This window comes from Fukomys damarensis, unplaced genomic scaffold (assembly GCF_012274545.1).
Source record: "Fukomys damarensis isolate Sample0158 unplaced genomic scaffold, DMR_v1.0_HiC HiC_scaffold_2, whole genome shotgun sequence".
Classification (NCBI taxonomy): Eukaryota; Metazoa; Chordata; class Mammalia; order Rodentia; family Bathyergidae; genus Fukomys; species Fukomys damarensis.
In genome coordinates this window covers 61989832-62015438 of record NW_022900914.1, presented here as the reverse complement: position 1 = coordinate 62015438, position 25607 = coordinate 61989832, and the positions used below count along the sequence as shown (strand labels likewise).

The 25607-nt window shown below is 40.2% G+C and overlaps 1 gene segment (V, D, J or C); it reads right to left on the bottom strand.

The window, feature by feature from the left end:
* Positions 1–9382: 9382 nt before the first annotated feature.
* On the bottom strand, positions 9383–10164 carry LOC109117840. The segment is given in 2 exon segments: positions 9383–9918; positions 10116–10164. Coding segments are annotated over 2 exon segments (585 nt in total).
* Between the last annotated feature and the right edge of the window lie 15443 nt (positions 10165–25607).

Below are 25607 nucleotides of genomic sequence, written 5' to 3'. Positions count from 1 at the left end.
GCAGGTAAGGCCAACTGCCCACTTGATGGCTTAAAACCCTGATTGCAGGAAAGGTGATCAAAAGGAGACATTTCTTTGATTCTTAATCCTGAATGGAAAGTCACGTCACGCCCAGTGGACTTAGACTCTGACCAAATGTCTCCTATGGCAGAGATAGGAGACAGGATAAACAGAGAAAAAAAAAGTCCTTAGATTCCCTGCAAAGGAGATCCACAGTCTTCATGTCTTTTTCACAGGAAACAATGAATTTCTAAATTGAAATTTTGTGTTATTTCTAAAATTTAAAATCACTGGGCGTGGTGACACATGCCTGTAATGCTGGCACTTGGGAGGCTCAGGCAGGAGGATTGCTGTGAATTTGAGACCACACTGGGATACATAATGAGATACAGGTCAGTCTCAACTACAAAGTGAGACCTTGCCTCAAAAAACCAAATAAATAAATAAGGAAATGTTAAAAGCACACAGAAGATTAGTTGTGTTATCTTCTAGAAAATGGAAGGTTTTGTATTTTATATTTAGGTCTATGATGAATTTTGAGTGTTTTTTTGTGATACTTTCTGTGGATTCTTTTCTTTTAAGAAAAATTGAATAGCAGGTGTCCCTGCACCATTTCAAAAAGGGCCATTCTTTCTCCACAGTATTCTCCTTAAGATTTCTTTAATTTTATTAAACAAGGTTCTGGAGATTTCAGTGCAGAAACAACGTACACACTTTGAGTTTTTCTGTGAATTTAACAGTGTATGTTATTGTATGTTGTGCTGTGTAACAGTAGCTTTCATCATTTTTTTAGTTCTATAGACATCAAATTGATGTCTGTATATTAAGCATTAATTCAATGAGTCACCATTTCTCTTATTAATTCAAATACATTTTCTGTGGATTATTTAGAATTTTCCCTGCACAAAATCTCTGTGAGTTGTACTTTTAATTTTTCATTTTTGGTTTCATGTTTGTTGATGTCAGTGGTGTTGCCTTCTTGGACAGAGCATGGCATGTATGCCTTTAGAGACACCCACTCATGGGAGTGATCAGTGCCCTTAGCACCAAAGTGTTTCCTGAAATGAGCTGGACAAATAAGTCAAAGAAAAATTCCGCAAAAGAGAATAAAATAATCTTGCCATGAAGTTCTGGTTTGGAATGTCTAAATTTCCAAATATAGGCAGAAATGCTGAAACTGAGCAGACACCGGTGCACCTGCCCATAAAGGAAGCAGCTGGTAAATCAAAACACATGCATGGTCTCATGGAGGTTTTCGTTTCACAGTGAGTCACTGTGGGCTTTGGGTTCATTCCCCAGTTACACACACACACACACACACACACGCAGAATCATGTAAATTACAGTGTTTTGAAATACTGCTTTTTATACTTAGTGTTGTGTAATACATGGGTCAATAGTATAAAATGAAAACTTAACTTCAATAGCTCAAAATATTTCAAAAGGTAGGCATAGTCATGTTTACGTATCTATTTCTAATGTGTATACAGGTATTTCCATATATGTAATTTTTTCATCTATATGTTTTTCCAATTGGTAGATTCTGTCAACAGTATTCATATTTTAAATTGTATATCATTAATAATCACAAATTACATTTAATAATGTACCTTGTCCCCTTGGAGCCCTCCAAAGAATTAGTGTGCTGTCTGCATTCCCACCAGCAGACGGTGCCATAAAGCTTTACATTTTCCCCAAACACTTGACATGAAAATACTGCTTACTCTCATCAGAGTCACTAAACAACAAACTCTATGACATTTTTCTTTACCATTTTCACAAAACTATGCATTCACAAGAAATTGCAAAGAAACATCCAGGAAGAACTCACGCATTCCTCAGTCGTTTCCACAAAATTTCCTAATTTTCAAAACAATCAAAACAAAGAAACTCTAATTAGTACATTCCTCGGAATATTGTTAGTTTCCACAAGTTACATACGATCTCATTTCTGTCTTTGTGAATGTGCACTTGTGCATATGTGTGTGTGGCTCTGCACAAGTTTATCTCTTATGTAACATTGTGTAACCACGGCTCTAATGGACTTTCAACTGTATCATCCCACAAGACTCCCTGGTTGTTCCTTTTATATCCACACACACCTTGTGCTCTTCATTCCTCACCCTGAAAACACTTTGTGAAAAGCACCCTGGGGAGTGGTATTCAGTGGTAGAGCACACACCAGGCCTCAGCTTCAGTCAACAGCACTGAAAAATATCGCCATACAGTAGGTGCTATGTTGACATTGGCTTACTACACTCAGCACAACATCACCAAGCTTTGTCTATAATGGATATTTTAATAGTTGAGAACTACACTGCTGAAATGTAAGCCATGTCCTATACATATAACAGTTTACTTCACTATTTATATGTTGAAGGACATTTGCGTAGGTTCCTGAGTTTGGCTTTTATGAAAAACACTTCAGGGCCAGAGATTTAGCTCAGCGCTTTGGTGGCCTGCCTTGCTAGGGCAAGGACCCGAGTTCAATACCCGGTAACAAAAAGAAAAAAAAATCTCTTCAAAGAACATTTCTGGAGAAATTTCTGGGCAAAAATAAGTTTTCATTTTCTAAGATACTTGCTCAAGGGGTCACTTGTTAGCTTGCAAAGTAAATCTATATACAATCTCTTCTATCATCTTAAATTAGTCCCAGGTGATCAAAAGTTTTTAACTTTCCTGAGATCCAATTCATTATGTTTTTCATTTTATAGACTTTTAAAATATATTATGTTTTATTATCATTTTGGGGTTATCTTCTATGATTCAAATCATATTTTTTTCTGAAGTATAATTTTTATGCTATATTGATAATGGAAGTTACACTTACAAACTTTATTTTATATTTCTATCAACTTTTCCTTCCATAGTTTTTTTTGCTTCTGTTCAAATTCTATGTTCTTCTCCTGTAAATGATAGCTGGAGAAAACTGCTATACAAATCCAATGCAATCCCAATTGAAATCCCAACAGTGTATTTCACAGAACTAGAGAAAATAATCCAAAAATTCACTTGGAACCAGGAGAGACCGAAAATAGCAAAAAGCATTCTAAGCAACAGAGACATTACAGGTGGTATCATAATCCCCAATTTAAAACTGTACTACGAAGCCACTGTGATAAAAACAGCACGATACTGGCAAAGAAACAGACCTGAGGATCAGTGGAATAGATCAGAAGATACAGAAAAAACTCCAGATATACTCCGCTACCTCACCTTTGACAAAGGAGCCAACCATCCTCAACTGAAGAAAGATAATCTCTTCAATAAAGTGTGCTGAACAAACTGGATTTCAACCTGCCAAAGACCCCTATTTTTCACCATGCATGAAACTAAAATCAAAATGGATTATAGATATAAATATTAAAGCAGAAGCACTAAACTTGTGGAAGCTAAGTTATTCAGAACTCTAGAAGACATTGGCATAGGAAAAGACTTTATGAATAAATCTTCAGTAGCAAGTAAATTAGCAAAAATAATCAACAACTGCAATCTTATCTTATTAAAAAGCTTCTAAACTGCAAGACAAACTACCAACAGAACTGAGACAAACTACAACGTGGGAAAAAAAATTACCAGCTGGTCCCCAGACAACAGTCCACTATGTAGAATATATAAAGAAGTAAAAAAATCAGAGCCCCCACATATAAAGGCCCAATTCAAAAATGGGCACTGAATGAACAGACATTTCTCAGACAAATAAGTAAAGAAGCAAATAACTACATGAAAAAATGTTCAACATCACTGATCATTCCATAGATACAGATGACAGCAACACTGAGATTCCATCTCACCCCAGAAAAAAATGGCTGCTATCAAGAACTTAGCCAATAACACATAGAAAATGGATACATACTGAAGATATTCTCCTAAGTGAAATAAATAAGTCACACATATGTAAATACCGAATAGTTTCTCTGGTGTGAATAAAATGTTCAACATCACTGATCATTCCATAGATACAGATGACAGCAACACTGAGATTCCATCTCACCCCAGAAAAAAATGGCTGCTATCAAGAACTTAGCCAATAACACATAGAAAATGGATACATACTGAAGATATTCTCCTAAGTGAAATAAATAAGTCACACATATGTAAATACCGAATAGTTTCTCTGGTGTGAATAAACTATAATCATACACAAGAGCTCACTATAAACTCAATTGAAAAATAAAATGAAACTAGCTATTAACAAATGCTGGTGGGCAGTGAGGACAAAGGAACCCTTCTCCATTGTTAGTGGGAGTGTAGCCACGTGCAACCAGTGTGGAAATCAATATGGAGATACCTCAAAATACCAGGATTAGAGGTCCCATTTGACCCAGCTATCCCTCTGCTGCACATCTTTCCAAAATAATTGAAATAATCATACTATAGGGATATATGCACACCCATGTTTATAGCGATACAGTTTGTGCTAGATAAATATTAGAAACAGTCCAATTGCCCATCAACTGGAGACTGGATAAAGAAGATGTGTTTTTTCTATAAAATGAGGTACTACTCAGCATAGAGAAAGAGAAAACAGAGACACTTATAGATAAATGGGTGCATATTGAGGCCATACTCTTAAGTGAAACAAATAAGCAGGACACACATGTGTAAATACCAAATAGTTTCTCTGCTATGAAAAATTAAACATGTAAACAAGATTCAAACTGTGTAATTGAAAATGTGAAATAGGAAGAAAAGTGCTAAAGAAGTAGAGAATTGGGAATGGTAGGGGAAAGGAAAGAAGGGAAAAGGAAAATACAAGAAAAGGGGAAAATGGAAACAAAGTTTTGCAAATAGGGAATGGTGGAGTGGGTGAAGTGGAGGCAGGGGTATACGCAAAAAATAAGAACCAAGACACATCATGTAAAGGTACAAGATCCCTACAATGAATGTAACTATACTATACACCTAAACAGTACCAATAGACTTAAGAGAAAAAAAGGTCTTTGTATTTATATACCGTGGAGTACTAATATGCCATAAAGAAGGATAGCCATGAGACATATTTAAGTAAAGGTCGCATTTGGAAACCTGAATATTCAGTGAAATAACTCAGGTCAGAAGTTGAAATACCACATGCTTTCAATCGTGTGAGAAACCCAAAGTGTAAATAAAATGGAAAATGAACAAAATACTACAAAGCAGAAAGAACTAGCTCAAATGGAAGTGGAACAAAGGAAAGGGGTAGGGGAAGGAGAAGTAGAGTAGAGATATTATTTTTCAAAAGAGAGATTAAGAAACAGAAACATCTAAATGGGGAGAGGAAGAATTAAACAGAATCATGGGAAATGAGGAAAAAATGAGTAAGGTATATTATGTACAGCCACAAACTTCAAATTTCTCACGGTGAATGTGATCGTTATGCATGGCAAATGTACACTACTAACAAATAAAGATAAAAATTTTAATACATAAGCCTCTAGATCAGTTGTGTGTACCAATTTGGTAAAAATAGGAGAACTTCCCTCTCTTATACCGACTGAACTTCTACAATAAAATGTGAACAGACCTTATGGCTGCATAAGCCAAAATCCCACCCTGAGCCTACACCTGATGATTTGCATATCAGTTCCTCAGAAACCACAAAATGTTCAGAATCCTTTAAAGGGATGATCTTAAGAGAAGACGTCTGTTTAGCGTGGGGCAGAACTCAGAAAACACAATGAATTTTCAGGCTCACATTTTGAGCTTGGTGCTGCTCAGTGTCACAGGTAAGAGACACAAGCTCAACAATGAGTGTCCTTTTTCCATGAAACTTGCAGAATGTAACAGATTCTTTTTGGTTGCTTCTCCATGGTGTGTGGTATGAAGATATTCCTGTGTCTCTATTTCTGCTGACTTCCAACTCTTTTCATATTTTGCATACGACCATAGGGTCCAGCAGAGAAATTGTGCTCACTCAATCTCCAGCATCCCTGGCTGCTTCCCCAGGGGACAGGGTCACCATCACCTGCACGGCCAGCTCCAGTGTAAGCACCAGCTACTTGCAATGGTACCAACAAAAGCCAGGAGCCTCTCCGAAGCTCTTGGTTTATAGCACCTCAAACCTGGCCTCGGGAGTCCCATCTCGCTTCAGTGGAAGTGGATCTGGAACCTCTTACTCTCTCACAATCAGCAGTGTGGAGGCTGAAGATGCTGCAACCTATTACTGTCATCAGTGGTACAACGATCCACCCACACAGTGCTGCAGACTGCAACAAAAACCTATTTGGCTCCTCAGGACCCAGCTGCTTCCTCCTCAGAGACTGGTGACTTGTGAGAGGTTTTGAATGTGACAGAACCTCCCGACTGATCTGCAGGGAATCAGAGCAGACTTTTACTCAATGGTGCATGGCTCTCCGCAAGAGGAAAATGGAAATGCACAGATACACAGCATGGAGAGAGGTTGCCATAAGGTCCTGTTGCTGTAGAAGTTCTTGTAAGGGAGTGTTTGTGAGCTCTGAGGCAGAGATCTCCAAAGGGTGTTCCTTCTAAGGAGAAATTAATAAGTTTTTACTTAAGGAAAACCTGCTCAAAATTACACCAAAATCCCCTCTCACATGACTCAGAATGGCTACTATGAGGAACACAAAAAACGATGAATGCTATTTAAAGTTGTGTAGGTGTATAAGCCCTTGTACACTGTTCATAAGATTGTACACTAGTATAACCACTGGGGAAATCATATGGAAATTACACATAATATAAACATAAATATCATCTGATCCATCTAGACTATCCCTTTGTATATTCCAAAAAGTATTAAGAAAGACTGCATTCTTTAGTGCTAAGGAGAAGCCCATGCTTTTCTGGAGAACCCCATAATTGCCCTGTTGTGTGTACTAGTCAGTGCTTACAAGACCTTCCAGGGCTGAAGCAAGTCCCCTCAAAAGAATGAATTAGATTTAATGCAAGACATTAAAATTTACAAGACTAGCTTACAATATTGGCCCATAGAGTCAAGTGTAGGAGAGGAAAAGAGACCTGTCCAAGTGCTACAGAGATCTGGAGAATCCAGCTGAAGGCCTGCTGCCCACAGAAATATCCCATGCGAGTCCCAGCCAGAAGGAAAAGATCTGGTGAGAAGATGGAAGGTTCGGTGTTAGGAGGTCAAAGGATCAACGCTAGAGGCTAAAGGATGCACATAAGCAGGCCAGAAACCCAGTGCGGGAAGCTGCAGACTCTGAATTGGAAGTCAGAGGACAACGCTCCAGGCAGACACAAAGACCACAGCTCCTCTAAGAGAACAGCAGCCATCCCTGATGAGCCACAAAGAAGCTCCCCCAAGGAAGATCAGCTGAAATCCTTCCCTCCCATTCCTCTGTTATACCATTCTGGGAACCACGCAGGCTCCAATCAGCTAGGCATTTCCTCCCATGAAAGTTGACAATTAATTTATGAACTACCACACAGTGAACGGTTTAGTTGCCCCACAGCAGATTAATAAGGAAGAAAATGTATAAGTATACAATGGAATATGGTTCAGCCATGAAGCAAAATGACATCATGTCATTGGCAGAAAACGTATGGAAGTGAAGAATGTTATGACAAGGTAACTAAGTCAGATGGAAAATGTTGGTATTCTATGTTTCTTCTTACATGAGCAACCTAAACCAACAAAAAAGGCGTGATAACAGACACTCAGATGTGCAGTTTTTTGAACATGAGAAAGGGAATCAGAGGAGGAAGGAGGAACTGGAGATGAGATTATTTAGAATAAAAAGTCAAAATTATACATATATCAGTATACAAAAATGAATTTCATTTTTCTGTACTATTAATATGCATTAAATTCCAAAAAAGAAATCCTTAGATTTCTAAGGAAAACATCCAGTATCTAGGAGATACTCCACTTCCAAAACTACTTCCCATCTAGTGAGGCTCAGCTGTAGAAAACACAAGTCCTGTCCCAGGACCAAGTCAGTCATCAGAGAGAAGAGCCATCTTTCCTAGAGTAAAGAATTGCACGGCGGAATTAACATCACATCTTCTTTTGGAAACTGCCGAAGTTTTTGAAAATGTGTTTCAGTTGCATGTGTTTCACTGTGGAAATAGGTCAGCTCAACAAATAAACACAAATCTTAGAAAGTTACAGACTTTCCAAATGTGACAAAGTGTTGTCATTCATGTTCTTTGCTGTAGTTTCCAGCACTGCTTCTGAGATGCTGACACCCAGAGCAAATATGTGGGAAAATTCCTTGCCAAGTGACCTGTGGACTGCGGAAAGTTACATCAAAGATTTAAAGTCTCTAAACCTGCACTATCTGCATGACGTGAAGAGGACACACTATAAGCATCCTCTCCAGGTCAGGCCAACCGCCCACTTGATGGGTGGCTTCAAACCATGGCTGCAGGAAAGGTGATCAAAAGCACATTTGATCGGTTCTTAATACTGGATGGAAAGTGATGTCATGCCCAGTGGACGTAGACTGAGAACAAATGTCTTTAGCAGCAGGGGAAGGAAACAGGACAACCAGAGAAGTCAAAAAATCATGACTGTGCCTGTAAAGGAGGTGCACAGACTTTCCTGTGAAAACCATTAGGACTTTAACTAAAAGGTCTCATATTTAAATGTATTATATGAATTTTGTATCGTGTTTCATTCTGAAATTGAAGAGATGATGTATTCCAACTAATCAAGGATTATTCCTGAATTATGATTGGTTTTATACCTAAAAGTTATCACCAGACACAAGTATCTATGTTGTCTTGCAGAAAATGTGAGGTTTTGAATTTTATTCCTACGTCTATGATGATTTTGAGGGTTTTCTTGTTGTTGTTGTTGTTGTTTTGTTTTTTTCTGTGATGATTTCTGTGCACTCTTTTCTTTAAAAAACATGATGCCCATGGGATCCTACATCACTCCTGAAAGGACCTTCTTTTCTCCATGGTAATGTCGTTAGGATTTCTTCAAACTTTTTGTTTTGTTTTCTGTTTTTTTGTTTTTTGGTACCAGGGATCGAACGCCAGACCTTGTGCTTGCAAGGCTGACAGCAGCACCACTGAGCTAAATCCCCAGCACTTTTTTTCAATTTTACTGAACAACGTTCTGGAGATTTCAGGGTGGAGACATCATACATCCTTCGAGGTTTTTCTCTATACTTAACAGTGTATGCTGTGGTATGTGGTGCAGTATAACTTTAGTGTTCTTAAGTTTTATAGTTCTATAGACATCACATTGATTACTGTATATTGAGCATGAATCCAATGGGTTGTCATTTCTCTTATTAAATCTATTATCTCTGCTTTTCTTATTTGACTCTTCTCTGCACACAATCTCTATGAGTTGTACTTTGAATTCTTCACTTGGAGTTTGAAGTTTGTTGATGTCAGTGGTGTTGCCTTCTTACAGGGCATGGCATGTATGCCTTTAGAGACACCCACTCATGTGAGTACTCAGATGTCTTTAGCACGAAAGTGTTTCCTGAAACCAGCTGGATAAGTAAATCCCAGAAAAATTCTGGAAAACAGAGTAAAACAATCCTGCCATGAAGTTCCAGTTCGGTACGTCTAAATTTCCAAATACAGGCAGAAATGCTAAAACTGAGCGATCACCAGTGCACCTGCCCATAGAGGAAGCAGCTGGTAAATCAAAACACTCAGATGGTCTCTTGGAGGTTTTTGTTTCACACTGAACCACTGGGGGACACCAGCCACTCATCAGCTGACAGTAATAAGTTCCAACATCCTCAGGCTCCAGGCTGTTGATGGTGAGGGTAAAGTCTGTACCAGACCCACTTCCACTGAACCTCGGTGGGATGCCAGGAGCCCTGGTGGATGCACCATAGATGATGAGCCTGGGAGGCTGCCCAGATTTCTGCTGGTACCAGGCTAGGTAGCTGCCAACACTCTGGCCCATCTTGCAAGTCATGGTGGCTGTTTCTCCTAGAGACAATAACAAGGAAGCAGGAGACTGTGTCGTCACAGCTTCTCCAGTGATACCTAAGATAGGAAATCAAACAGAAGAGTCACCACATAATCTAGATGATATCCCATGGCCATGTCGTCCCAGGAGAGTCAGGATCATTGCACTGCAGTGAGCTATAACTATTACTCATGCTGAACAGAGGCACCGACTCAGGGGTTTCAATGACACTCAGAGGTCACAGACCGGCAAAACCATACCCTACTGCCCTCACCTGGGCACCAGATTAACAGGAGACAAAGGAGCTGACCTAGGGCTTCCATATCTCAGTCTGGGGCACACCGGAGGCAGAATCTTTCCAGAGCTCTGCCTCTAGCATTGATATGACCTCTGGACAGCAGTGTGGGTTTGGGGAAGGCAGCACAGGCAAAGCAGCTGGGGAGGGACCAGCTGGGCTTCCAGAACATTGACTCAGACTGAGGGTACAATTTCTCTCTTATGGTAACATAATTTCTTTAATCCCTGTTTCTCCCCAGTACACCTTGTACCTATGTTCATCCAGATGAAGTTTAGTATCAGCTTGTGAAAAAAAGACAACGTAGTCACACTTCTTCCTTTCTTTCATGATTACACCTAGACATTTCCTTCACCGGATGGTCACATCAGATAGAGGGAAAATTTGACCATATTTCCATTTCTGATCCTTCTTGCCTTTGCTATCTAGTGATTTTTCCTGAAGCTTTCTTACCACTTAAAATGTAAACTTCAATTTATGCTTCTAATAAAATATTTTCTGGGGTGATTGTCATGATACAATTTGTTGACCATATTACAAGCAAATATTTATAATCACTACCTGTAAATAGGATATTGAACATTTGTAAAAGTGAATAAATATATTTTAAGAATGACTTTTTAGTTTAAAACATACCAAGTAAATAAATGTTTAACGTTTTTGAGATGTAACTTTAAATGAGTGAATTGATCATTCCTTTTAGGGATGGTTGTTCTTAAAGGGCCCAGGCATTCCTTCCTACACTTCCTACACTTGTGACACTACTATCAGTGGGCCCCTTCATTCCACCTGGTGAGAAAGACATGACACCCACAAATACATGAAGTAAATAATGTGCAAAACGGCATATTGCCACTCATTAAAACATTTCCCTTTGGCACTTCTTTGTCCCTTACATGGCCTGCTATTACTTAAAATTCTGAATTTTTTCATACTAAGGAAGTTTTCAGATTCATTTTAATTTTTAAATACTTCCTTAAATGATATATAACAGAATTAACAATGTTTGAGTTCCTCAAACCTCACACCCAACTCATAGGTCTCACTCCCCTCACTCTAACCTACATGAGGCATCAGGGACTCCAGGAAAATGGATGATGTTTGGAATCTGGGGTTTTGTCATCACTGTGAAGAAGACTGGCAGTGTGGAAAATATAATGTGTATGTGAAGGTCAAGGGCTTCCACTTACAACAGTGGTGAGAGCTTCTCATGGTCAAAGCTCCTCCCTCCAAAGCCCATGTTCCTGAGGGAAAGAGACCCCCAAACCATCACCAGAGCCAAAGTCATAATGGGAATGGAATTTTAGGCTGGCTTGGAAGGCTTGGAGGCAGGAAGATTGGTAGTGAGAAGCAGAAGACCCTAACGGGAAGAAAAACTCAAAACCTTCAGAGATAGAAAGGAAGCCCAGATGGTCGGCTCAGGGGAGAACAAGAGACCTGGTAAGCAGGGGCATGCAGTAGGGAGAGGTCAGAGCTGACCACACTGGTACCACCTGAACAGCCTAGGAAAAGTCTCAATTCTGGAGCTGCAAGCATAGCTCAGTGCTGTAGAGCTTTGTAAGCATGTGAGGGCCATGAATCAATCCAAAGAAAAACAGTACAAAGCAAATGGAAGGGAAGGGAAGGAGAGGGGAGGGAAGGGGAGGGGAGGGGAGGGAAGGGAAGGCAAAGGGGAAAGAAGAGAGAGGAGGGAAAAGAAAAGCAGAAGAAATTTCAAGTCCATCCACATTCACACCAGTCTCTTCCGACCCTTCTGGATGCAGACCCAGACATCAGGGGTTTCAAGTTCCCCAAAGATGGCAAACAGAACAGGCAGTTAGAGGAGCCACAGATGAAGCTTGGGGATGATGGCAGTGAATTTCAAAACAGAAAACAAGACTTTGAACAGTAAAAGCAAGGGGATAATTTGATTATTTTTTAGTTTGGATCATTTTCTTTTGACTGATTACTCTGGCTACTGTGAGAATCTGAATGAAGTAGCATCAAGATGCTTATCTTAGTTCCTTTTGTTGTGGTTGAGACAAAAATTTCATATCACTCAGTGCTTACTAGTGAAACAGACTTCATACAAGATATACTATAACTATATAAGAATTCTGAAGAGTAGCTTGCAATGGCTTCCCACAGAGTCAGGTGTGAAAGAGTGCAAAAATGCTGTCTGTGCACTGCGAATCTAAGGCATCCCGTCCAGGCTCTGGAGCCCACTGCAGTGCCCCTGTGAATCCATATCAGGAAGCCAAACGGTCTGCACCAGCAGGGTGAAGAGTCTGCACTGGAGGCCAGGAGATGACACCTAAGAGGACCGGGAAGACCAGAGCGTCTCCAAATAAATTGAAGAAAACATTCCTTCTTTGCTTCACCTTTCCTTTCTGGAAATAGCCCCACCTACAGTGGGTTTTCCACACCGAGAACTACGCTGAGACAATTTAGTTGGATGTTTCTCACTCAGATTGACACAACTATCACAATATCCAACACCCACAGTTAAAGCAGGAAATGCATATTTCAGCTCATAGGGAGTAGAGGTTTGTAGTCGTCTGGCTTTAAGGCAGGTGGCATGGCAGACGGGCATCACAGAAGAGAAATAGTCCATGGCAAGCAACTAGGAGACAGCGATGGAGCATTCAGGGGCAGCAAGCCTACCTTCCATCTTTCCCATCTAGGCTTCATTGACTGGTCCCACCCACATGCAGGATGGGGCTTCCATTATAGACACCAACAACTATTCTAATTCCAATCTGTGAACTAAAGTAGTATCACACACCCTTAACAACAGAATCAAATGCACTAAATCCAGCCAGCTCTAGAAACCTGTGAGTGTGTAAATCTATGTTGAGAGAACTACATATAAGCTACAAAAATTCTCAAAGCACAGGAACCCAGGATGATTCCACCATGCTGATCAAGTTCTCAAGGCTCATAGCAGGATGTCACCCCATGTGGTCACTGGCTGAACTTTCGACCCAAGCCCCAGAGCACAAACCAGCTAGGCTATCTGGCTAGCTTTGCACAGTCACTCTTTCTAGAAGAAATAGCCATAATAATGTGCATTTGTATCTTCTACTATGTTCATGTTTATAATATCATTCAAACCAACACTTACATTTTATTCAGTGACAGAATATCAAAATTACCTTTGACTTTTAACTAGGAGAATGCTCAGTCACACTTAGGAAGTGAAATTTTTTCCATATAAAAATGGTGATAAATTCACACATTGTCCTGTTTTTATTGGCCTCCCAACAGCTGAGAGACAGATTCTATGTTCAATTACAAAATGTTTTAAAGTTTTAGAGGTAGAATTTACACACATTATGAGCCACCTGTTCGGTATTTATTTTCATGGGGTGTTGGGGAATGCACAGCTATGTACCCACAGCCATACGTAGGACACAGAACAGATCCAGCTCCCTGGAGAGTTACCAGGAGCTCCGCATAGTCCACCTTCCCTCATCTTGAGCAGACTTGAGCCCCACAGCTGGCTGCATGGGAACATTGATAAGGGGTGTCATATCCCCTGTACGCATGTTTCCTTTAATGTGGAACATCACAGAGTCTGTTTATCTTGTCTTATGCTAGAGAAAAGTGGGCATGTTCCTTTTCTTTTTTATTTTATATAGTATTGGGTCTTTATAGATTTCAAAATCAATATATAGCCTTGTGAGATATTAAATTCTTAATGGTAGGCTACTGCACTTTCACTTAACACCACCCAAAATAAGCTATTCCTCCATAGGAAACAAAGGACATGTTTGCCTTTCTGTCATTGACAGCAAAACAGCAAGAAACTTGGTGAGCACCATTTCCATACAGACAGCTTGAAGATGCTTCTGGGGTCTCAAAGTTTGCCTATTTTATGTAAGACTCTTGAGCCCAGCTGTAGCTCTATGACTCAAACAGAAGCTGAATTCTGATGTGACGAGAACACATTAATGGGATTGGTTAGCACCTTGTTTCCATGGAGACACAAAGTTCTCCCTCACCACACAAGGAAAGTGGAATTCTATTAGTTAACATGATCTATGAGGACTGGAAGGTAGGTTTGCTTAAACCCAAAATTGTATTCATTGGTAGAGGTAAGAAGTGTTTCTCAGTGTCCACTTTGGGAGAGCAGATAGGGAAAGCAGACTAAGGAACACGTTTCAGAAAGATGAAATGTTGCAGGCTCTGAAGTCCATGGAGGAAGAGGACCTTCAGGCAAGAGGTGTGAGAAAACTCTAGAAATAGAAAAGGAACAGATTCACACTTCCAACATCCAAAGGAATTCACCTGACAATATTTTGACTTTAGTCCATAGATTTTGTTCTACACAATTAGAAAGTGATAAACTGCTCACTTTATGGCACTGAGTTTGTGCTAAATTATTCTAGAAGGAATATCTTTCCTAATGAGTTAAAGTCATCATAGCACAGTGACACACACATACCCGTGTTTATATCAACATAGTTCATAATAGCTAAATCAAGGAAGCCAGCCATATATATATATATATCATTAGATAAGTGAATAAAGAAAATGTGGTGTTTACACACAGGGGAATACACTCTGCCATAAAGAAGGATACATTTCAGGCATTTGCAGGAATATCAAAGCAACTCAAGACCATTAATTTAATTGGAATAAACATGCAAGCTTCAATGTCACGTGGTTTCTCTGGTATGAGAACTCAAAATATAAATAAAGAGTCAATAAAGGACAGATAACATAAAGTAAAAATATCTTTTTCAAATGGGATTAACATCAAGATGAAATTGAAGGAAGAAGGGGAAAGGGATTTAAAAAAGAGAGTCTCAAAGAAAAAATGGAAATAGAGCTTTTTCAAAAAGGAGGAGGAATCCAGGCATGGTGGCACAAGCTTGTAATCCCAGCACTTGGGCAACTGAAGCAGGAGGATCGCTGTGAATTCTAGACCAGTCTGGGCTACATAGTAAGTTCCAGGCCAGTCTGAACTACACAGTATAACCCTATCTCAGAAAACCAAAGGGGGGAAAAAAAAAACGGAGGAGGAGGATTAAGATTTGCAGGGAGAAAGGAGAGATGGGAGGGGGAGAGTGCAAAAAAAAAGAATCAAGATGGATAAATATTCACATACAAAATTCCATGATAAATGTGATCACTGAGTACTACAAGCATGTACTGATAAAAATATGCTAATTATAAATACATAAACCAAGCAACCTAGGTCCTTAATCCTGAAAGAAAAAAATGAATATGAATCTAATGCTGTATTGTCCTATAGCAAAGCATCTAAGAGATATGGTGCCCCCTAACTTTCATCTAAGCCCTGAAGACTTTCTCCTGCATAAGTTAGGACAGTCTCTCAGGCAGAGGGAGTAAGTGGTCAAGCCCAGGGATGTGGAGGAAACATAAGAGGAAGTTTATATTTAATGCTGACTCACTGCAGGAGGAGCACTCTAACTCTGCCACATGATCATCATGCAAGCTGGTGATGGTCAGTGAAATTTGTCCCAGACCCACTGCCTTTGAACCAGTCTGGGACCCCAGAATCCCCGGTGGATGTCTGGTAGATAAGCAGTATGGAAAACTGTTCTGGTTGCTGCTAATGCCAGGATAAGTAGTTACAGCCCATCATAAGAAACTCTGGATGGACTTGCAGCTGATGGTGACCCTCTATCCTGAACACACAGCCAAGGAGCCTGGAGACTGGGTCATCAAAATGTCCCCACAGACACCTGCAATCAGAGATGGATAATGATCTTACAGGCACAGACACACACAGATTTCATCTTTTAAATGTTGAATTAAGTCATTTTAAATACTGACTCTAATGCTATGGTAAATTAGCATATATTTGGCTCCTATAATTTCTCATTGCACTTTAAAATTATAATGTTAATTCTAGAAAGATATTGCTCTCAGGGATTTGGAACTGTTCAGTTTCTCACCAGAGACCCAGAGCAACAGGCATAGGAAGATCTGGGTCTTTGTTGGCATCTTGATCCCCTGCCTCCTGATGGAGCTCAGATCTCCTTGCATGGCCTCCTTTATAAACTCTGAGAACTTTGGCTGGCCCTGGAGGAGTTTATTCAGCAGTAAATGAGGAAGCAAATTGCATGGGCAATGAGACATAAAAGTATCTGATTAAATCAAGAGACAAATATACCCTAACAAAAAGTTTTCTTAGCTGACAATAAAAGCATATTAATCAATCCAGAAGCTCTGAGATTAGCTTAGACGTTCTAAAACTACAAACCACTAGATGGTATAGTCAAGGATGTTAGTTTCAACACCCTTACTTGTATAATAAAACATTCCAGAAAAAACAAGAAAACAAAGAAGAGTAAAACAAAGGAGAGTGGGGAAAGAGGGATGAAAAAAGGAAAAGACAAAATGAAAATGACAATTTCTAAACAAATTTATGATTTATATGATGAAAAGTTATCTGTTTCCAAAGCCATATGCCATAAAGAACACAGCAAACACCTGAGCTCCAGTTTCTACCCTATGCTTGGGCCACACAGTCAGGTGATGGACCCAGAGTTCACACTGTGAGGAATCCTGTGGGGCCCTGGTGTAAGCTGGGGGCTGGAAGGGCTCTGTGTAACTGGAAATCAAAGACAGGCAGAAAACTCTGCTTTCCACAACTACCAGGAACTGAAAGAGGGGTCCAAGTAAACCTGAAAATTCGGATCGAATAAAAGTAATATTTAACTTGGAAGTAAAGTATGCAGAGCAACACTGCCAAAGATTTTTTACTCCAAAAACATAGAAATCAACAATCATGAAATTAGTTTAAAATAGGGTTTCTAATTATAAGCTACCCAAGTTAAAACTTCCCTGAAGGAAGAAACTTGCATCCTAATCCCTCAAGAAATCTTACAAATAATTTTTTCAATGTAAGCAAACTAGTAATTCAGATACATGGTAAATTAGAACAAAGAGATAATTTAGGTATGAATGAAAAAATAACAGAAATTATATGGCAAAGTGTTAATTTGAGGTATCAGACCAGCAGTCATGACAATTTTAGAAATCATTTTATTCATGTATTGTAGTCTAGAATTATTTGATTTAAATTCAAAGCATAAGAAGCTAAAAAATGAAATGGGATGAATCACCTAGGCATAATTGAAATCTGTGTATTTCATACCCAGTACAAATTGATTAATTTATCTCGAATTTTTAGCAGTAAGCCAGAAGCACTGTTCACATTCAAGTAGGTTTTAATTTTTCCACTTACTCAATTTGATTTTCCTTAAGTAATTTTTTCAATTTTTATACATGAAATATTATTGAAATAAATTCTTGTAATCCAATTCAAAAATTGTATAAGATTACCAGGTTACCATAAACTAAGACAGAGTGGGGGGGTGAGTGTGGTGCCACATGTCTGTAATCCCAACACTCGGGAGGCTGAGGCAGGAGGACCTCTGCGAGTTCGTCACCAGCCTGTGCTGCACAGTGAGTTCCAGGACAGTCTCAACGACATAGTGAGACCCTGTCTCAAAAAACAAAAATAACAACAACTAAGAAGATGGGGGTTAGAGGTGGAGAGAAGAGGGGGAGGGGAGAGGGAGAAGGAGCGAGGGTCAGAAGACATGTAAATGTTTCTGCTTCTCTCTGGATGAAGCAGACTTTTGCACCTGCCAAGTTCGCTTGACTTGAATCCAATCGTGTAGTCTACTCACGAGGTCGAGGAGAAGACCATCTCTACCACTTGTTACTACCATTCTCAGTGTTTAAAGCACATATAAAAACAGAAGGTAAAAACAGCCACAACCTTTTATTTCTGATTTTTCAAAAAATAATAGTTGCTTATTTTCCCACAAACCACAATGTGCAAGGGGCCGCATAGAGAGTGGGTGAATTAGATTCCTTGGGCTGTCATAAAAATACTGTAAATGTGTTGACTGAAAACAACACAGGTTTATCTTGTCAAAGCTTGGGAGGCAAGAAGACTTTAATGAAAGTTCTTCAGCAGCTCTGAAGCCACACAACTTTCCATGGAGACCATCTGTGAAGACCATCGCTGAAGGAGCCAGGAGGATGTCAGTCCGAGGTTCAAGTTACACTGAGACTTTACAAGACACGGCTCATTCTTGATCCTCTAAGGCATGGACACATGGTTTGTGACACATGAAGGTGGTGGCCCAATACTGATGGCAATACTGATGGCAAGAAAGAGGACACTTGGGAAGGATTTTTCTATATTGATTAGGAAAATGTGAATGTAAAATTACACCTTGTTTACTCTTAGCAATGACATCAAAGGAGTTCTTGCCTTAAGAAATGTTTGATTAATCTCATGTGTAGAGAAAGAGGTAAGCATAACAGTGGATCAGTTTAAAAAGTAGTTACCAAGAAGTTTGTGTTTGCTATGTAGAGCACTCTCTAGATGAAAATGACAATTTGTTTCACCTCCCCGTGTTAGAATTGAGTTCTGCTATGGAGACTGATCACTGAGTTTGGGAGATTATTTGTAACTCTGTTCCTAGCATCCTGATTGTTGCTTTGGTAACAGCAGATGCTAGAAACACTTGACTAATTCCTCTGCGTAATGTTGATGATAGAAAACTCCGTTGGTTCATTGCTCTGCTAATCTATGTGTGCTCCTCCCGCAGTGGTGCAAAAACCTGCTGCTTCAGGAGGTCCAGCTGCACCCATGTGTTGCTTGTCTGGGAAGCAGCACAGCAGGTTTTCTGCATCTGTGTAAGAAGAAAATTGTAGAGAATTCAGGAAAAGCAGCTGGGAGTCTGTGTCCCATAGGTGCATCAGCTATATAGCAGCAAAAAGCCCTTCACACCTGTGCCATTTACAACAGCCTTAGCATTACATACATACTAGAAAAATAGAAATAAATTAAGTACTCTTCTAATAAATGACAGAGAGGGAGATTCCAGCTGGATCTTTTGACTAAAAAGGAGAGGGTGATATAAATTTTCTGTATCACTTAAAAATTCTCTTCTTTTCTAAGTGGAAATATAGATAAACTGACAAACACCAAATGTCATCAGCTGAACTAATTCATTAATTTAAAATCAGGAAAATCATGAGAAATGCCTTCATGTTCATTCTTAATATCACTCTTCTCTGTTACTACTTCAGGATCCAGAGGAGACTGCGGTGGTAATGCAGACTCCACTCTTCCTATCACCCCTGTGCAGCCGACCTTCACCTCAGGAAGAGATCATTTGTGTGCTTTTACTGCTGTGCATGGTTCATGGGGAAGCAGGGCATTATGCAGGGTTCTTGGTTTTCACTGATCCACTGATTCATAAAAAGTCTGGCCCTACGCTCCATTTCTCAATCATTTTTTCCAAATCGAATCTACAGGCACTCCCAAGCCTCAAAATGTGAGCTGCACTCATCATGCCCTCATGAACTGAGACAGGTGATAATGCAGGAAAGACCTTGCAGTTCAACTGTCTGTTAAATCTCTTTCTCTTCTGAGGACTCTGAAACTGCATTAGGGGACAAGTAGTACACACAGTAGAATCTTTGACACAAATAGACACTCTTATTCAACACCTGCAAAGGCCTTTTTCACACATTTTCAGCCCCCATGAAATAATCCTTGAGGATGTGTTAATCATTTCTGTTTCGACTCAGCCATTAAAGTACTATTCTTATGTATACATACCCTAAATATGTTGCTCCCTCTCTTTCTCCTCCAACTATGATCTCAAATCGGCCACTTCCTCACAGAACCTGCTATGTCATAATTGAAAAATGTCTCCAGAGTTTCACGTGTTTGGAAGTGGATGGCTCATGGTGGTGCTATTAGGAATGCAGCTGACTCTCCTGTTAGGAGGTGGGGCCAGGTATGAAGAGGGGGTCATGCGGTCCATCACCTAGGACTCTCTCTCCTCCTCCCTGAGCACAATGATTTGTGCAGCTGTCCTCTACTGAGCCACACCCCCCATGCCATTTCTGTCTTGGAACCAGCCAACTATGGGCTGAAACTCCTATAACATGAAACTCCTAAGTAAACATCTCCTCTTTGAGTCATGTAGGTTTCTGGTACCATATCACAGTGACAAGAAGTTACTGAGACACCATTAACAGAAAGAAGGATGCAGTCAAAGGTGGCTGGCCCTGCATCAGGGGCTGTCTCCACAGAGAAGAGTTATGAGATTTCACTCCCTGAACATAGGGGCTGAAACTCCTATAACATGAAACTCCTAAGTAAACATCTCCTCTTTGAGTCATGTAGGTTTCTGGTACCATATCACAGTGACAAGAAGTTACTGAGACACCATTAACAGAAAGAAGGATGCAGTCAAAGGTGGCTGGCCCTGCATCAGGGGCTGTCTCCACAGAGAAGAGTTATGAGATTTCACTCCCTGAACATAGGATTCTGTGTCCCTTTCTCTCATAGCACCTACCTCTGCCTCCCATTTTAACATTTTCCATGTACACCATGGTGTACATGAGGAGGACTGAAGGTGGGGATTCAATTATCCAAGGTATGAAAATTGTAATCATTTCAGTTTGGTCTTTCTTTGTTAAGTTAATGAAGCATGTTGAAATTTTTGAAACAGTATTTATTAAAATTTAATTTTTGCACCTATTTTAGGTCAGAACACAAGAGAACTTCTTTACTGTCTAAAATTATGTTTACCATAGATGGAGTAAATTGCCCTTAAACAGAGCTTCCTGACCATGAACAGAGCCTGTTTTAATGCAGGTCCTCATCAGTAGGTGTAAATCACAGCCTGAATTTTTGCTAATTAACCTGCAGTATAAATGACACGGTTGGATCCTGGAAAGATTTGGAAAAAACAGGCATTTGACTTAAGAAAAGGGAAGATGTCATCTGTACTTAGGAATCTTGAGTAAGTGTATCAATTGGTTTGTTAAAAAGTAGTGTTAAATAATTTCGGTAACTTCTCATTTTATGTTTATAACATGTTTTCATGAAGTCTTTAGCTGTAACACCAGACTTGCTAATGATACTTGAAAGCCCATGCCCTATATTGGGCTCCATCCTATATCTGGGAGAAATCTGAGAATTTAAGTATAGTGACCATACTGGGTCACTGTTTCATTGTTATGGAAGGAACTGGCAAGTGACACAAAGAGGCAGCAAAATGGAAGCAAATAACAAAAGTCTACTCCATCGAAATAGGGTCAACTGCACATAAGCAGTGCCTGGCTAGAAGGCACACTGGGTTATAACTCCTCCTTTTATAGGGTTTTACAGCCATGACTTCATTTGGGTGGTTACATTCCATTCTCACAGTTCAAATAATGGTCACAGGATAGTTACCTTTCAACACAGATGTAACAGTTCTTTACAATTGGGGAGTTTACCTTTAAGATTTGCCCAGTTATCTATCCTAGTCCAAAGGAATGGGGGTGTTCAGGATCCGGGGAGCAAATGTTAGTAATGGTCCTTTCTATCTTCATGCTTTTACAATTATGTGGCTCCAGCCTTTTCGGAGTTCAAGGTCTTGATGTGCTCTGTTATCTCAGGGCAAGACCAAATGCCTCATTCAACAATTAGCGCCTTCAGTGCCTGTTACATCTAAGCTAAACAACACAAACTGCTGTTAGAGATGTCAGAAGCCGCTTTACATTGTAACACTTTGTAAGTTTTTTCTATTCATAAAAGTTTTCCCTATCATAATTACAACCTCACTTTTAGGTGTGAGGCTTCTCCGGATCCCTTCTCCTTAGATGGTTTCCTGTAAACAATGACGCTTCAGGTTATGAACTTAGTTTCTTTTAATATTTGGAATAAAATGTCTGCTTTTGTGTTTGTATGGGGAAATTGGCCATGGACATGTCTGTCACCTGACGGGGAAGTTGCAAAGGAAGCAAAACTTTGCCAAGCACTTTTGTTTGCAGACAGAAGCACCCTTGCATGAAGGTAACACTGTAATTCCTAATAGAGCCCTAATGATCCAGTGCTGCTGAGTGAGGTGTCCTCCCCTGATTGCAGAAATCAGCAAAGGAAGATTCAGTAGTCAGCACCACAGTAGATCCATGAAGAGAGGAGGTGACTGGAGAATCATCTCATTAAGTGTTCCCAGCAGCTGTGGGCAGTAGAGCCCAAAACTGGGATTTGAAGTCGTGTCTAAGGATGACAGCGATATGGGGGCAGTGCTTTCAGTAACAGATGCACTCAATCTCCTGGGGGAAAGACCACAGTGCTTCCTGTTTGTAAAACAAAATTTCATGACTGCCACAGCCTTAATGATACCAGTTCAATCTATTGAAACCAAACTACACGTAGACATTGCCCAGTAACTTGTCTTTTGATGGAAGAAGCCCAACATTGCGGAAACCTGAGTGCTTTAGTTTTATTCATCTAAGCCATTTAATCAGTCAGGAGGATAATATCACATGTGTGGAATTGGGCCGGACCATGAAGAAAATGTTACGGTACTCAGTGTCCTTCAAAGAATGGCCACATCTCAGAAACACACTCAGCAGCTAAAGGCATCAGAAGGAGCAGCTGGGGCAGCCAAGGCTCACATTTCTGCTTCCCTGGGTGGTTTATGTCATGGTTTGTATCAGTGTGGGAGGGTAACTATTATACTGCTGACAGTAATAAGTTCCAACATCTTCAGCCTCCACACTGCTGATGGTGAGAGTGAAATCTGTCCCAGATCCACTGCCACTGAACCTCCGTGGGACCCCTGGTGCCAAACTGCTTGCACCATAGATCAGGAGTTTAGGAGCTTTCCCTGGTTTCTGTGGATACCAGGCTAAATAACTACCTATGCCCTGACTGGCCTTGCACCTGATGCTGACTGTGTCTCCTACGGATGCAGAATGCGAGGAATGGTGAGAGTGAAATCTGTCCCAGATCCACTGCCACTGAACCTCCGTGGGACCCCTGGTGCCAAACTGCTTGCACCATAGATCAGGAGTTTAGGAGCTTTCCCTGGTTTCTGTGGATACCAGGCTAAATAACTACCTATGCCCTGACTGGCCTTGCACCTGATGCTGACTGTGTCTCCTACGGATGCAGAATGCGAGGATGGAGACTGGGTCATCTGTGGAAGCCTCTGAGCAGCCTTTTAAAGTCTGTGCTCTGGGGACATGCAAATCAGCAGGAGCTGGGCAGGGAGAGGCCCAGCTGCAGAGCTGTCTCATCTCAGTAACTCAGCACTGGTGCAGGTCCCCAGGTGGCCCAGGTCAGAGCAGGACAGCCCAGAATTTACTTACTCAAAATGTGTTACTTCTGAGGGAAACTTCATTACTGGAAACATGTTGGGAAATTGTCACCATTCAAACTGGAACTAGGCTTACATACATAGATAATTTCATGGATATAATAAGACTATGAACAATACCCTTGTTTAGAAACAATAGATAAAAAATTATGGTCACTCTGGCTTCAACTTAATAGCAAATGTTTCTGTTAGAAACTGAATCATATTTCATGCTCTACTTAAGACATTTCTGTGGCAACAAAAATTTTTTTTAAATAAATAGAGCCCTTCTCAGGCTGTTAGATTTATACAAAATCATTTGTGATGGGCTTAGGCCATTGTTATTCTCTGTTTAGTGAAAACTATTCTACAGCAGATTGCATAGGACAATGAGGTGTTCCTTTGGTGTGCGCTTCCCTCAGAGATCCCGCATTATTCAATACTACAGCTCACTGCTATACTAAAGGACTAAAGGATTCACTTTATTATTTGCTTCAGGCTCCCTCCACCATGTTCCCTCTGCTTTCCTCCATCTGTTAATATTTCTCAAAGTTAATCATCATGCAAGGCTGAGCAGTGCTGTCAAACCTGGTAAGCACTCCAAAACCTCTCTTTCCCCCTCCAGTTATAGGAAGCCCATTAGGTTAAGCATGACCTACGCATTAGGTCAGGCACTGAAACTCCATTCTTTCCACAAAGCCTTCCAGGGGTTTGCCTGCTGGGAATCTTCCCTGAGGTGCAACCCCTGCCAGCATGTCCCAGGGGACTCAGGTGCAGCTCTTCTGGAACCTGCAGCTTTCTAGAGAGCAGGTGAAGATGGAGGCCCTGGGGAGAGGCCAGCATAGCACACCTTCCATGATGGGCTGGTCCTGGGAGCTTCCCTCTGCCATGTACTGTTTGACTCTTTAGTGGTGAGTGGGGTGAATATTACCACAAAAAACATGAGAATGTAGGAATGTCTCTTGTGTGCTGTCTTCCTTTCCCCTGGGTTTACACTCAGAAATGGTACAGCTGGATCTTACAGTGGCTCTTTTATTAGTTTGCTGAGGATCCTGCACACTATCTTCCATAACAGATTTATTAATTTACATCCATGTAACATCCTATAAAGATTCCTTTTACTTGATGTCATCAAAGGCACTTTTATTTTGCTTTTGATAATAGCATTCTTACTGATTTGATGTGAAATATCAATATATTTTCAATTTGCATTTTTCTGATGACAAAACATGAACATTTTTCATGTATTGTACTAATCACTTACATTTCTTCCCATGAGATCATTTGCCATTTTTTTAATAGATTACTTGTGCTTTTGCTCAATTTCTTGCTTTCCCCTGTATTCTGGATATCAATCTGCAGACGAATAGCTGGCACAGTTCTTCTGTAGATTGTGTCTTCACTCTGCTCATCGTTTCCTGCTGCTGTGGAGCAACCACATAATTTGTTGCAATAACTTTTGTCTAGTCTATAGTCTTTTGTCTCCTGAATTATTTGGGTCCTCTTCTGCAAATCATGGCCTTTTTAAATATCTTCTATGTTTTCTGATATTGGATTTAATGTATCAGGTCTTATATTTAAGTCTTCAGTTTTCAATAGATATTTGGACAGGATGATACATAGGAGCCTGAATACATTCCTGTAAATGAAAAACACAACTTTTATCAGAATGGAGGGAGTAGTCAGTGTTGTTAGTCTAGGAAATTTGAGAGTGGAAGAAATTAACCTGATCAGCCCAATGCAAATTCAAGGGTTCACGTAATAGTGAATGGGAGAATCACAACCATCAATGCAAATTCAAGGGTTCACGTAATAGTGAATGGAAGAATCACAACCATAGAAGGCATGACAATGGAAAGTTGATATCAGAGTGACTGTGGAATGGGTCCAAGGAATGTGGAACATGGTAATATTCTGGTAGTCAGGAAATCAGATTCATTGGAGAATCTCTAAGGAACACAATGCTCCTGACTTCTGGATTTAAGTTCAGTGAAAATATATAGGTCCAGAACTTTGAGGTCATCAATCTGTACTACTTGAAGGCAGGAGAGCTTGGTGGTTTAATAGACCACCAAAAAGGCACTCATAGAAGGAGATAGAAGTTTGTGCCTGCCAAGCAGGTAGGTGTCTGTCCTCTGATTTTCTAGATAATTCCACATAATTATTTGGTGCCAATTGTAGCAAGAGACATGAAGTATTTCATGATAAGGACTGCGAACACCTGAGTTTCTCCTAGATCAAAAATACATACTTTATCTTGTTGATCTGTATATGTGAGACTTTGGGGTCAGCTCACATGGAAGGTTGGTAGAAAGGGGAGGATTTCATTTGCTTCCTACTTCCTATT